Source organism: Rhizopus microsporus (genome assembly GCF_002708625.1).
Source record: "Rhizopus microsporus ATCC 52813 unplaced genomic scaffold scaffold_1, whole genome shotgun sequence".
NCBI lineage: Eukaryota > Fungi > Mucoromycota > Mucoromycetes > Mucorales > Rhizopodaceae > Rhizopus > Rhizopus microsporus.
This window is the reverse complement of record NW_019671916.1, coordinates 1,933,968-1,946,264: the sequence shown is the minus strand read 5'-3', so window position 1 is coordinate 1,946,264 and position 12,297 is coordinate 1,933,968. Positions and strand designations below refer to the sequence as shown.

The 12,297-nt window shown below is 39.3% G+C and overlaps 3 protein-coding genes across 3 annotated transcripts; 2 read left to right on the top strand and 1 right to left on the bottom strand.

The window, feature by feature from the left end:
* Window positions 1-485: 485 nt before the first annotated feature.
* Window positions 486-1,662, bottom strand: RHIMIDRAFT_310329 (uncharacterized protein; the record flags this gene model as incomplete). The annotated part of the gene is made up of 2 exons (XM_023614650.1): window positions 486-1,106; window positions 1,245-1,662. 2 exons carry the CDS (start codon window positions 1,660-1,662, stop codon window positions 487-489), a joined length of 1,038 nt encoding a protein of 345 aa, XP_023471397.1.
* A 1,683-nt stretch (window positions 1,663-3,345) lies between these two features.
* Window positions 3,346-7,146, top strand: RHIMIDRAFT_210581 (ATP-dependent protease La). Its single transcript, XM_023607175.1, has 5 exons — window positions 3,346-4,292; window positions 4,353-4,951; window positions 5,013-6,117; window positions 6,169-6,393; window positions 6,445-7,146. Exons 1-5 carry the CDS (start codon window positions 3,371-3,373, stop codon window positions 6,816-6,818), a joined length of 3,225 nt encoding a protein of 1,074 aa, XP_023471396.1. The 5' UTR covers window positions 3,346-3,370; the 3' UTR covers window positions 6,819-7,146.
* Window positions 7,147-9,593: 2,447 nt separating this feature from the next.
* Window positions 9,594-11,817, top strand: RHIMIDRAFT_254602 (amino acid transporter). Its single transcript, XM_023611104.1, has 6 exons — window positions 9,594-9,893; window positions 9,955-10,035; window positions 10,098-10,316; window positions 10,337-10,340; window positions 10,441-10,706; window positions 10,760-11,817. Exons 1-6 carry the CDS (start codon window positions 9,780-9,782, stop codon window positions 11,750-11,752), a joined length of 1,677 nt encoding a protein of 558 aa, XP_023471395.1. The 5' UTR covers window positions 9,594-9,779; the 3' UTR covers window positions 11,753-11,817.
* Window positions 11,818-12,297: the final 480 nt, after the last annotated feature.

Below are 12,297 nucleotides of genomic sequence, written 5' to 3'. Positions count from 1 at the left end.
TTTGTTCTCAATCTTCTCTGCTTGACTCATCCTTTTTCTCTTGGCTTTACCCATAGCACATGGATGATATTTATGAAGTCAAAGATGATTGAAACTTCCATTATTTTACCTTTGGATGAGGTTTGATGTTTCTCATTTTCTATTTGTTTTTTTCTCTCATACATTTCTTTAAGAATACTACGAACTTGATCGCGCATTGTGTTTAAAATATGAAAGAAGAGATAAAGAATAACAATAATTGTAAAAGGTGTCTTGACATGATTTATTTTTAACAACAGTTTCTGTTTGTCGACATTTTTTATTTATCTACAATACTATGTTCATTTTGCCCTTAGTCTTTTCTCTCCTTCTCAAGTTCAATACATAAATGATATCAAATTTAACAGAAGAATGTCTTCCTTCTTTTAAGTGTCTATTTACTTGTGTAATTCTCTTAGACAGAACTGTAAAGTTGTTGTCTATTGTTTTATTTAGTGATAAAACAACTCATGACTCTCGTTTACAAATTATTTTATTCTCAGATAATGCAAGGCACTTCTTTATTTCATGAAGAAACAAATGTAAATAATGACTTGGCATGTATGCAGTATGGGCCTGAATAATGGTCTGAAAGCGCTGCTCAAATCCAGTGCTTTGACGAAGACTGCTATTGCTTCTCAAGGTAAGAACAATATCACGGAAACTTCTGTCACTATACTTAATTGGTATAACAGCAGCAATCTCTTCCATTGTTGGAAGGTTGTGTGTGCGTCTATCGCTTCCTTCAATTAAGCACATTCTCATTGATGGGCTGATAATGATGTATGGCGCACTGACTTCTCTTTGATCATTACCATCACTGACACTGTTGCTGTTCTCATAGTTGTTCAATATCTCATGTGCATGGCGATATATACGCGCAAAGGGGTTACATTGAGCAAGCATGACCGAAAGCTCCCTAACGATCTCAGGATCAAGGTTGCTGCTTCGTGCTTGTCTTCTTTCAGCGGCATAGCATGGATCAAAGATATACAGCTGGGTGTAAGAAGGCTCACTGCCTTCAACTGGAGTCAAGGGGCCTTGACGGTGGCAAAGTGCGCCATGGATCTGAAATGCGTTTAATCCACCTCTATTGTTATTGTTGTTGCTGGTATTGTTGGCACGATCCTCAGGCGAAACAATATCGCAGCCCAACGAAGTAAAGGCAAAGGCAGCGTTGTACTGGCGAAAGTTATCCTTAAAGTGACGGTCTTAAGTGTCCGTACGTTCGAGCAAGTCCTTCAAGTACTCAGGTGGATCAGATAAGAGTTGCAACTGGACTGATCTCTGCTTGCAACATGACTCCCAGCTAGGATTTCTCATTGAAGATGTCTCTTGCCTTTCATCAGTCCAATGTAGGGCGTGGCAGTGTGAGCATTCCTTGTCCATACGTCCAAGGTCCAAAGGACGAAGGCGAGAAAGCTGCGAGATGTAAGCAGCAGGAATAGTCTGAGAAGGTTCTACTCTTAGTCTTCCCCTACGTCTTACTGGGCTGCCTTCCTGCTCTTCTTGTTCAGCTCGACATCTGCGGCGTGATGCTGCAACTCTTTCTCTACACGCTTGGCAGGTGCAATAGCGCGAATCTGCTGGCAATGTCGCAACACAGGAAGAGCATATAGTTGTTCTAGAAGTATTGTTTTCCATTGTTCTAATGAGCGACAATGTTAGCAGACATATTCGAATCAAAAGAAACCTTATTCATACTAAATTATTTCAAAATGTTTATACGATGAGTAAAGAAAAGAAACTCTTAATGCGATAAGAAAAGGGGAAATGTTTATATTCGAAAAGAAAGGAAAGAAAGCTCATGCACTTTCAGGAACCAAATGCTTGTCGCGCAGGGTCGATGTTCGATTCGGAAAAAAAGCATTATAAAAAGGCAGTTAAATCATGTGATGTTGCATATTTTTTTTTCTAATTCCAGTACATATAAGTGTGTTAGTGTGTTATGTGTTATAAGTGTGTTATTGTTCTCTTATTATAGAGTGGATCATATGAAAATAGGCTCTGCACCCCACGGTTATTTTTATCTTTTTTCCTAGCTTCATTTTACTCAATGAACATTACTTTACACTTAAACCCATTTCTTTACTAAATGTTGCCTGCTCAATAGACAAAGAAACGCAGATAAACGTATAGTGAATATCTAAGCAAAAGAGAGAGATAGAACAAAGAAAGAATCGATGATTATTTCCATAAATAGAAATTGATCCGTCTTCAAGTCATGGGAAGCTATCTTTCGTACTTCCCTAGATAAGAAATCAGATGAAATTAGTAAACTTAAATACAATGGTTTGCCGTAAAACAAGTAATAAAGAAGCTAGCAAAGAGAGGGTAAGTATTTAACTTGCATTTTCTTTTTGAAAGGTAAGGAAACCTTTTTTATAGTAGGCTTGATGACAAAAATAAATTCAAAAAAGGCGTGAAATGTATATGGATGATCGTGATTACATCATCAAGGAAAGGGATAGCACAGCACCATTGCGATTGGCACGAAACCACGTATAGAAAGAAGAATATGGATGAGAAGCAAGGTAAAAGGTAGCTGAAGTAGTAAACCATCACTTTGAAAACAATAAAGCATAGCTGCAACGAAATTATAGAAAGGGTGCGAGCTTTTTGTTTGTTAATTAAGCAAGGTTTGTGTAGGAGGTTATTTTACTGAATTAAGGTACTCAGCTCAGACTACATATGTATTTGCCATAAGTGAAGATACAATGCCATATCTGTTCATTAATAAAACCCTTTCATACTTGATAATCACTTGCAGTTATCCTTAGAGAACATGGTGAGGATATGTACCTTAACTATTCTTTTGTTAACAAAGTATGGGAACAATTTATACCTAATAAGAATATATTAAGGAAAGCTACACTGGGTGTTATTAAAAAAGCAAAAAGACATGTCATCCTTATTTTGTATATACATGTGTTTTCTGGGTGTCATTAGGCTTAAATATCCACACAAGGAGCACTATGTTGTCATTGGCCTCTTTAGTAGAGAAAATCGTCTTGCTTCAATGAACTTTGCTGACGTTCTTACTAAAAGCAGGGAAATCCTATTTGCATTGAAAAGAGAAACAAATACTTGTACAATAGACCGTTAAGTACACACAAAAACACGCACATACGCTATTATTCATCATGGTGCAAGGAAAATTTTCTATACGGGGGACAAGATTTATGCAAAATTAATTTGATCGAAGCGTGTAATCTTCTTGTGCGCGGGGACCAGGGTTCAACAGAAACTTTCAAATTTCAAACACAGTTCTTAGTAATGCCCATTCTTCTACTGCCTTCCTTTTTCCCTTTTTTTTTTTTTTTTTTAATTTTATTCCCTTGTCGTGTGAAGCATGAGTCATTCGTTCCTAATTCATGTATCAAAAACAATACCACGTTCGAAAGTAAACCAGGCCATTTTCTCACAGCTACAGTCACCAGTGCCTACAAAACCTCTCAGCTTACGTTGCTTTTCAACCAGCCGAAGCCAAAACAGTGTTACTATCTGGGGTGGTGAAGCTGTCAAAAAGACATTAAAAGAAGGTATCAATGGTCCTGTCTGTATTGGTATTACACCCGTACGTAGCCCATCAGCACTTTGTCGAACCGTGTCTTCATTCAGCAATGCTGCGGAATTCAAGAGGCGAAATCCCAAAGATGATCCAGCCGATCAAGCTCCAGCGTCAGGCGGCAGCAGCCCAGGTGGCCACGGAGAAAATGGTCACGGTGACGGTGAAGGAGGAGGAAATGGGGGGAATGATGGAAGATCAAAGAACCACTCTTGGGACGTGGCAGATAATCAGCTTCAAAAGCCAACTGTACCCGAAGTTTATCCACAAGTTTTGGCTCTTCCCATCTCCGGACGACCCTTGTTCCCAGGGTTCTATAAAGCAGTTGTCATTAAGGAACCCACAGTAACAGCAGCTATTAAAGAATTGATGAAACGCGGGCAACCTTACGTTGGTGCATTCTTGCTGAAAGAGGAAGGATTAGAGACGGATACTATCTCCAGTATTGATCAAGTTCATCGAGTGGGCGTGTTTGCACAGATCACGAGCGTATTCCCTGCTTCGTCTGGGAAAGAGGATGGAGGATTGACCGCGGTCTTGTATCCGCACAGGCGTATCAAGATTACGGACTTGCTGCCAATTAAAGATAAGCAACACTCGGTTGCAGCTGTAAAAGAGGTCTCTAAACATGACGATGCTATTGAAAAAGGTAGTAAAGAAGTAAAGCCTAAGGCGGAAACGGAAAGAACCGTGGCACATAAATCAGGCAAGTTCCTAGATCTTGACTTACTTGCAAGGTCTTTCTTTTAATCTTGTTATCTTGTAGATGAATTCATAGCAGATGAAGAGGTTGAGAAGGTATCCCGTCAGTATGCAACATCGTTCCTAGTTGATGAGTACGCCGTCTCTCTTGCAAATGTCGAAAACTTTGTCGAACCGGAGTATTCCAAAAAGAGCCCTTACATTCGTGCAGTAACCTCTGAGATTGTGTCCGTATTTAAAGAAATCGCCTCTCTAAACCCATTGTTCAGAGACCAAATTGCCAACTTTTCCATGTCACAATCTGCAGGAAATGTATTTGAGGAACCCTCAAAGCTTGCTGACTTTGCAGCCGCTGTCTCTGCAGGAGAAGCAGCAGAGCTTCAAGAAGTGTTGGAAACATTGCCCGTAGAGGATAGACTTCAGAAAGCACTTGTCGTGCTCAAAAAGGAATTGATGAACGCTCAGCTTCAGAATAAAATCTCCAAAGACGTAGAAAACAAAATTGCTAAGCGACAGAGAGAATACTACTTGATGGAACAGTTAAAGGGTATCAAAAAGGAACTGGGATTGGAAAGTGATGGTAAGGACAAGCTCGTCGAAGGTTTCAAGGAAAAGGCATCTAAATTAGCCATGCCTGCATCTGTAAAGAAAGTATTTGATGAGGTAAACAACAGAATACATAAAAGAGAGAGAGTACATGAAACTGATTGGAAGTCACATAAAGGAAATTAACAAGTTGGCTCATTTGGAACCTGCTGCTTCAGAGTTTAACGTCACTCGAAACTACCTTGACTGGCTTACTCAGGTACCATGGGGTAAGCGCTCCCACGAAAACTACAACATCGCACGTGCTACCTCTGTCCTGGACGAAGATCATTATGGTTTAAAGGACGTCAAGGATAGAATCTTGGAATTTATTGCAGTAGGTAAACTTCGAGGCACGATGGAAGGAAAAATTCTTTGCCTTTCAGGACCACCTGGCGTGGGAAAAACATCCATAGGTAAAAGTATTGCCCGTGCTTTGGACCGTGAATTCTATCGATTCTCGGTAGGCGGTCTGACGGATGTGGCAGAAATTAAGGGTCATAGACGTACCTATGTAGGAGCTATGCCTGGTAAGGTGATTCAGGCATTAAAGAAGGTTCAAACAGAAAATCCTTTGATCTTGATTGACGAAATTGATAAATTGGGAAGAGGACATCAAGGCGATCCATCCTCTGCCTTACTTGAACTGTTGGATCCTGAACAGAACAGTAGCTTTTTGGACCATTATATGGATGTTCCTGTTGATCTTTCCAAGGTCTTGTTTGTTTGTACGGCAAACGTATTGGATACCATTCCCGGACCTCTTTTGGATCGTATGGAAGTGATTCAGTTATCTGGTTATATTGCTGAAGAAAAGGCTGCTATTGCTTCTAAATACCTTGCCCCTGATGCTAAGGTTGCTGCTGGTCTTGAACATGTCAATGTCAATCTGACAGAGGACGCAATTGATACCTTGATTAAGAATTACTGCCGTGAAAGCGGTGTTAGAAACTTAAAGAAGCATATCGACAAGGTGTTCAGAAAGGCTGCTCTTAAGGTGGTTCAATTGGCTGATGAAGAACAAAGTGCAGATAATAACAAAGAAAAGACAGAGAAGGCTCAAGATGAAGTAAAAGAAAATAAAGAAGAACCGCAAAAGCCTCTGACTGTGCCCAAGGATGTCAAGCTTGAGATCAGTTCTGAAAACTTGAAGGATTACGTGGGTCCTCAAGTCTATTTATCCGAGCGCCTCTATGAACAAACACCACCTGGTGTTGTGATGGGTCTAGCATGGACAAGCATGGGTAAAGTATAAAAGAACAAGCTGAAAGGACAACAACTGATGAATAACATAGGTGGCTCATCTTTATACATTGAATCCGTTCTCGAGTCTTCTCTCACGCCCAAATCAACCCCTAATCTCTCCAAGACTGGTCAGCTTGGTGATGTTATGAAAGAATCTACAAGTATTGCCTACACTTATGCAAAATCCTTGCTGGCTACACATTTCCCAAAGAACAAATTCTTTGATAAAGCAAAGGTTCATTTACACTGCCCTGCTGGTGCAGTTCCTAAGGATGGTATGTGATTATATATCTTTCTAATATGGTTATACTCAATTTGCTTGTTAGGACCATCTGCTGGTGTTACAATGACCACATCTTTACTCTCACTCGCACTTAACAAGCCAGTTCCTTCTAATATTGCAATGACAGGTGAACTGACAGTGACAGGCAAGGTGCTAAAGATTGGAGGATTAAAGGAAAAGACGATTGCAGCCAAGAGATCAAAAGTGAACACGATTTTATTCCCCAAGGACAACCAAGCTGATTGGGATGAATTACCAGAACATATTAAGGAAGGTATGACAGGTATTCCTTGCGACACTTATCAAGATGTATACAATGTTGTCTTCCCGAATGTAACAAAGGAGGAAGCTGAAAATGTATGGAAGGATGTGCTAATTGAAGAAGCAGAAGAAGAAAAGAATGTAAAAACACATTAATAGTAGTAGTAATAATAAAATAGACTGCGTAACTTACATTGCCATAAACTGAAGAGAGAGTGTGTGTATGTACAGAATGAATGTCCGCCCCTGAACAAGTAAAAGTCATTATCTTATCTCTTGTGAACCCAAACAGGATTCAAGGTCAGAATCCGATTCATCCGCTGTAATTTCTATTTTAAAGTCGCCGTTTTTGAGTTTGATGTTGTGCAAAAGAGAGGTATGGAGAAGTAAGACGCAAGGAGAGGAAAGAATGTGTAAATGATTGTCTTTTTCGGATTAAGAAAATACCCCTTCATCCGTGGTACCTATTACTACGACGCAGCAGCTTTTCATCCAAAAGCCTCAGAAAATACTTGTCATGCATCACTGCTTCGTCAACGGTTATGTGCAGAATGTCTCATCTCCATTTGACCTTTGGTGGCACCTTGAAGATGCTTATGGTTATATTTATCCAATCCGACGTTACAGCAACAGTAAATGTTAATTTTTGAGACATCGCCATGATAATGAAGACATCGAACTACACTATGTCCGCCCTTGCTGCACCTTGTACGTCAAGGAGCTTACAGATTACGAGGCGTATTTCATCAACCAACACGAATACTACCTCACATTGGTTTCATTGGAAAGTAACTAATCTGAAGGCATCGCACTTGAAGACACGTCATCTAAATATGCCTCATCTGACGCCAGCCATTCGCAGCTGATGTGTTTAATATGAATTAATGTAATACTCTCTATCCTACAATAAAACATACATTCTGCCTCTTTCTATCACGTCTGATGATAAGCAATCACACTGACAATATTGATATTTTCTACAAAGCTCGCATTCAAACCCACTTTAATAATGCCCCTCTCTTCATTTTATATAGAATCTACTTTGTTTGTCATCGACTTAATAACCTTTTTTTCAATAGCAAAACTGAATACAATAGCAGCCACAGGGCCAAAAACGTTCAAATGAGTATGCTATGCTTTTGAACTGCATTTCTATAGACCTGTCTTTAGGCGAACATTTGGTTATCGATGGGTTCGATGTTACGGATACCAGTTACCCTATGAAACTCTCCTTAAAAGAAAATCAATAGAAATTATCATTAGAAGACCACCTGTACCTGGACCTTGCATCGATATCGGTGTTGCTCATGACACCTTGTACATTTCCCAGTGAAATATAACATTTTTTGATCACCAGAACTAGACGGCTGCCAGCACGACCATTAAAAGTACGTACAAAATACAACAGCCATTAATACCCATTGACACTATGACAAATTTTCTGTCCATAATAGACGACTTGATATGACTCAAGATTGATATGGATGCAGCCGAGGTTAAATTACGAACTCTGCAACTACCGAAGAATGAAAAGAAGTTTGCTAAAGTGATTGCCGCATTTGTTAACAAGCTTCTACTTGTGTCCTTCGACGAAGACTTCAATGAGTTTGAACAAAGCTCAAGAATCGTTGATCCATTCCTATCGGGTTTGCTTGGCGATTCCGACCAAGGTATATATTTACGCTGGACGAATGGGCCGACATTAGAGGCCAAGCATCTCTTTAACAATATGTGACCTGACCCCTCAATAACTAAGATTCTGAGTCTCAAGTGGAAAAGAAGTTTAGGATATGGAGAAGCTAAGTCTGCTGCACACGAAAGTGATCATTACCTGGTGTGCCAGGAACTTATCAAGGTGGCGCTTTCCTGCAATAAAACTTTGGATGAGCAGTTGACGGATGGCATTCTTGGGGTTCACATTTTTGGACGAACGATTCGCTTTTACGTTCTTGTATTGCTTGCCACTGCCACGTATGTTATGTGCTTACTTGTAAAGAAATTCAGTTCACTGCTCCGACATCTTGTATTCCAAAGCTGTAACGAGACAAACACCTTCTATTGCAACGGTAATACACCTGGAAGCCCTCCTCAACCCAGCTGCAATTGCAAATCCTGTGGTAAAACTTATAGCACATCTACCATTGCCGAGATACTTGATCACACCTTTGAGGAAACGAATCTCAAATCTTCAAACTACTGGAAGCCGCTGCCTGCTTTCTACAGCCTCTCTCGAAAGACCAAAGTTTCCAATATATACTCATCTTCACACCAAAGCTCATGTAGATGCCTTTTTACACCTTAAACTGGCCTGGTAAAAACGATATAATGAAAACACCACGTGCCCTTTATGATCTTTGTATCTTATAAATAAATAAAATATCTTTAATCGCACTTATCATGGGTGGGAAAAAAAAGTACATGGTTCAAACTTTATAATGGTTGACGTCCCATTGGCAGAGTTCCCACGATTGTTAAAAAGAGTTTATGAAGAAGAGATGGCAGTAACTGAATGAATGATCCCATTGAAGCGGCAGGCTGTGATGTATATATGAACAAATGGTTAAAAAGAGAAAGAGATAAGAGATTATTAGTCATAGGTTAAGCTTATTTTGGAATAACGTGGGGATGTTGATTTCATTGGATTCATAAAGAATGAAAAGAGAGCCTCACTATTCATTAAGGATTAGTGCAACCCGATATTTGTCAGCGAAGAAATATCAGTGGACAACACTCATAGTATGGGTAATTGATCCTTTTGTCACGATGGATTTTTTTACCTATTTTATAAGAGCGGAGTCCTGTCAGAGAAGATGGACAAATGAATGAAGATCAGATAATACACAGACCATTTAAAGTAGCGAAGATTGATCAAGTATAAAAACTGAATTTGTTCCCCCTTTTTAAGGCTTTCTCTTTGCTTTCTTATTACTTTTTTTTTTTTCTTAAATCCTCCTCTTTTTCTTGATATTCACTAAAGACAAGAGAGAAATCTAATTAAATCAAACTAGATTCTTAAATACACTTTTTAAGGAAAAAAAAAAGCTTTTATACCTTTTATACTCTCTTTACTTTTTTCTATAAACCAAAAATTCCGCCTCGTTCAAATATAGTTATTATATGGTTGGCATGGACCGTCACCTAAAGCAATCTGACAATGATATTGAACAAACAGGAGTCTATCATGAATACCAAACAGAGGAAGAACTTTTGCATTCTATGGGTTATAAGCAAGTAAATATAAAAATATGAATGCTATTATGCTTTTTTTTCTTATATACTTTTTATTCGATAGGAAATGAATAAGACTATGTCTACCATTTCTAATTTTTCTATTGCTTTCGGATGTTGTTCTATCCTCTCTGGCCTGACGCCTGTATGTTTCTCAATTCTCTCCTTTTCATTTGCTAATTCAACTTGCTCTTTCTTTTTGTCTAGATGTGGGGTGATGCTATGTTGGCTGGTGGATCGGTGGCTGTCGTATGGGGTTGGATCCTTGTGTCCCTCTTTACATTTGGTGTTGGTCTGTCGCTTGCTGAAATTTGCTCGGCCTATCCTATCACAGGTGGTCTCTACATTTGGGTCTCTAAGCTATCTCCACCAGAATATGTGCCCATCATGTGTTGGCTAACCGGATGGTGCAATTGGCTTGGTCTGGTACGTGTGCGCTCATTAACACTTTCAATAACTAATATACCATATTTTATAGACTGGTATGTGCCTAATTGATTTACTACTGAAAGTAACATCAACAACAGTATTAACATCATTTTTTCTGTAGTTGCCATTACATCTGCAGACCTTGGCCTTGCGCAATTCATTGCATCTATTGTCAACATTAGTGATCCAAACAATAATCCCAGTATCTATTGGCAATACGGCATTTTCCTTGTCATTGCGTTTATTCACGGTGTCATTAATTCAGTTAGCGTCAAATACAATGGCTTTTTCAATCAAACATCGCTGTACTGGCATTTGATTGGCACACTTCTTCTCATCATTGTCGCGCTTGTCTTGACGCCTAACAAAGCTAGTGGCAAATGGGTTGTAAGTTTCTCTCTTCCCTTTTTTACTGCATAAACATTAACTCAAATCTCTAGTTTACTTACTTTGACAACCAAACTGGCTTTTCATCTAATGGATATGCATTCTTAATTGGTCTTTTACAATCACAGTATACCTTGTCTGGTTTTGACAGTGCAGCACATATGTCAGATGAGACTCGTGATGCCGGACGCAGTGCACCTAGAGGAATTCTTTACGCTATTGGTACTGCTGCCATCGTTGGATTCATTTTCCTTGTATCTGTGAACTTTTGTGTTCAAGACTACCAAGCTCAAATTGTCAATACTGACATCTCTCCAGCAATGACCAAAATCTTTTTGGATGGTGTTGGATACAAATGGACGGTCGTCTTTACCACCATCATCATGGGAGCCATGTTCTTCTCTGGCTCGGCTCTCACGTTAGGCAGTTCACGTATGGTCTATGCCTTTGCTCGTGATGGCGCCACTCCATTTTCAAAATATCTTGCCACAGTCAACAAGAAGACGATGACACCTATCTATGCTGTGTGGTTCAACGTGATCTTTGCTATTATTGTAGGTCTATTGTACATCATTAACGAAACAGCCTTCAATGCTATTGTCTCAGTAAATACTATTGCCTCCTCTATGGCTTACTTTATTCCCATAGCACTCAAGCTCACTGTGGCCCGCAAGGCGTTCAAACATGGCCCATTCCACCTGGGTCCCTTTTCTGACGCGATCAATGTAGTCAGTCTTTGCTGGATCTTACTCACCTCCGTTCTTTTTGTTTGTCCAACCGAATACCCTGTTACGCCTTCCAACATGAATTATGCAATTGTCGTTTTCTGTGGTGTCATTGGCGCCTCCATTGCGTACTATCAATTCCGTGCTCGACACTGGTTCCATGGTCCTGGTAAAAGCATGGAGCCCGATCCCATATTGGACGGCATCCCTATTGATACTGGAGACTATACCAAAAAGGCATCATCTGATGACACAGACTCTAGTCAAAGTGATGGTAAAGCAAATAACAAGTACAATGTGAATGAAGTTGAAAATGCTTAATTTATGTAAATATATTAACTATAATTATATTATTATTAAAACAATATAAATTTATTATTAATGCATGTGTGCGTGTGTATATATAAGAATAACTTCATTGCAGCATAACACTTCTTAACTGTGTAATCATCCTTATATGTGCTTGAGTCCGTCGATCATGATAGTAGCATAAAGTGATTTAGAAAGAGTATTTATTTTCAATATAAATAAAGACAGCAGTAAAAGTCATTTCAAGAAACATTTATTTATTAAAGACTATTCCTGAAATCCAATGTTTTGCAAAGAAAACCTAAGAGAAGAAAAAAAAGGCCAGCAATGATGCCAAAAGACTTTTAAAGGCTCTGATTGCTGCTGTGACATCCTTCAGGTCGGCCATTGACCATCAGAACAAGGGATTAGATACCCATAAAAACCAGACCATCAAATACCAAGCAACCTGCAAAGGCTCGTAGTAGCAGACGTACCGTTAGGGTATACATTAGCTGAGCCTTGTCAATTGTTAACCAGCTTATATACCCCTTTGCGCCAGCCAGACAGCAAGAAGC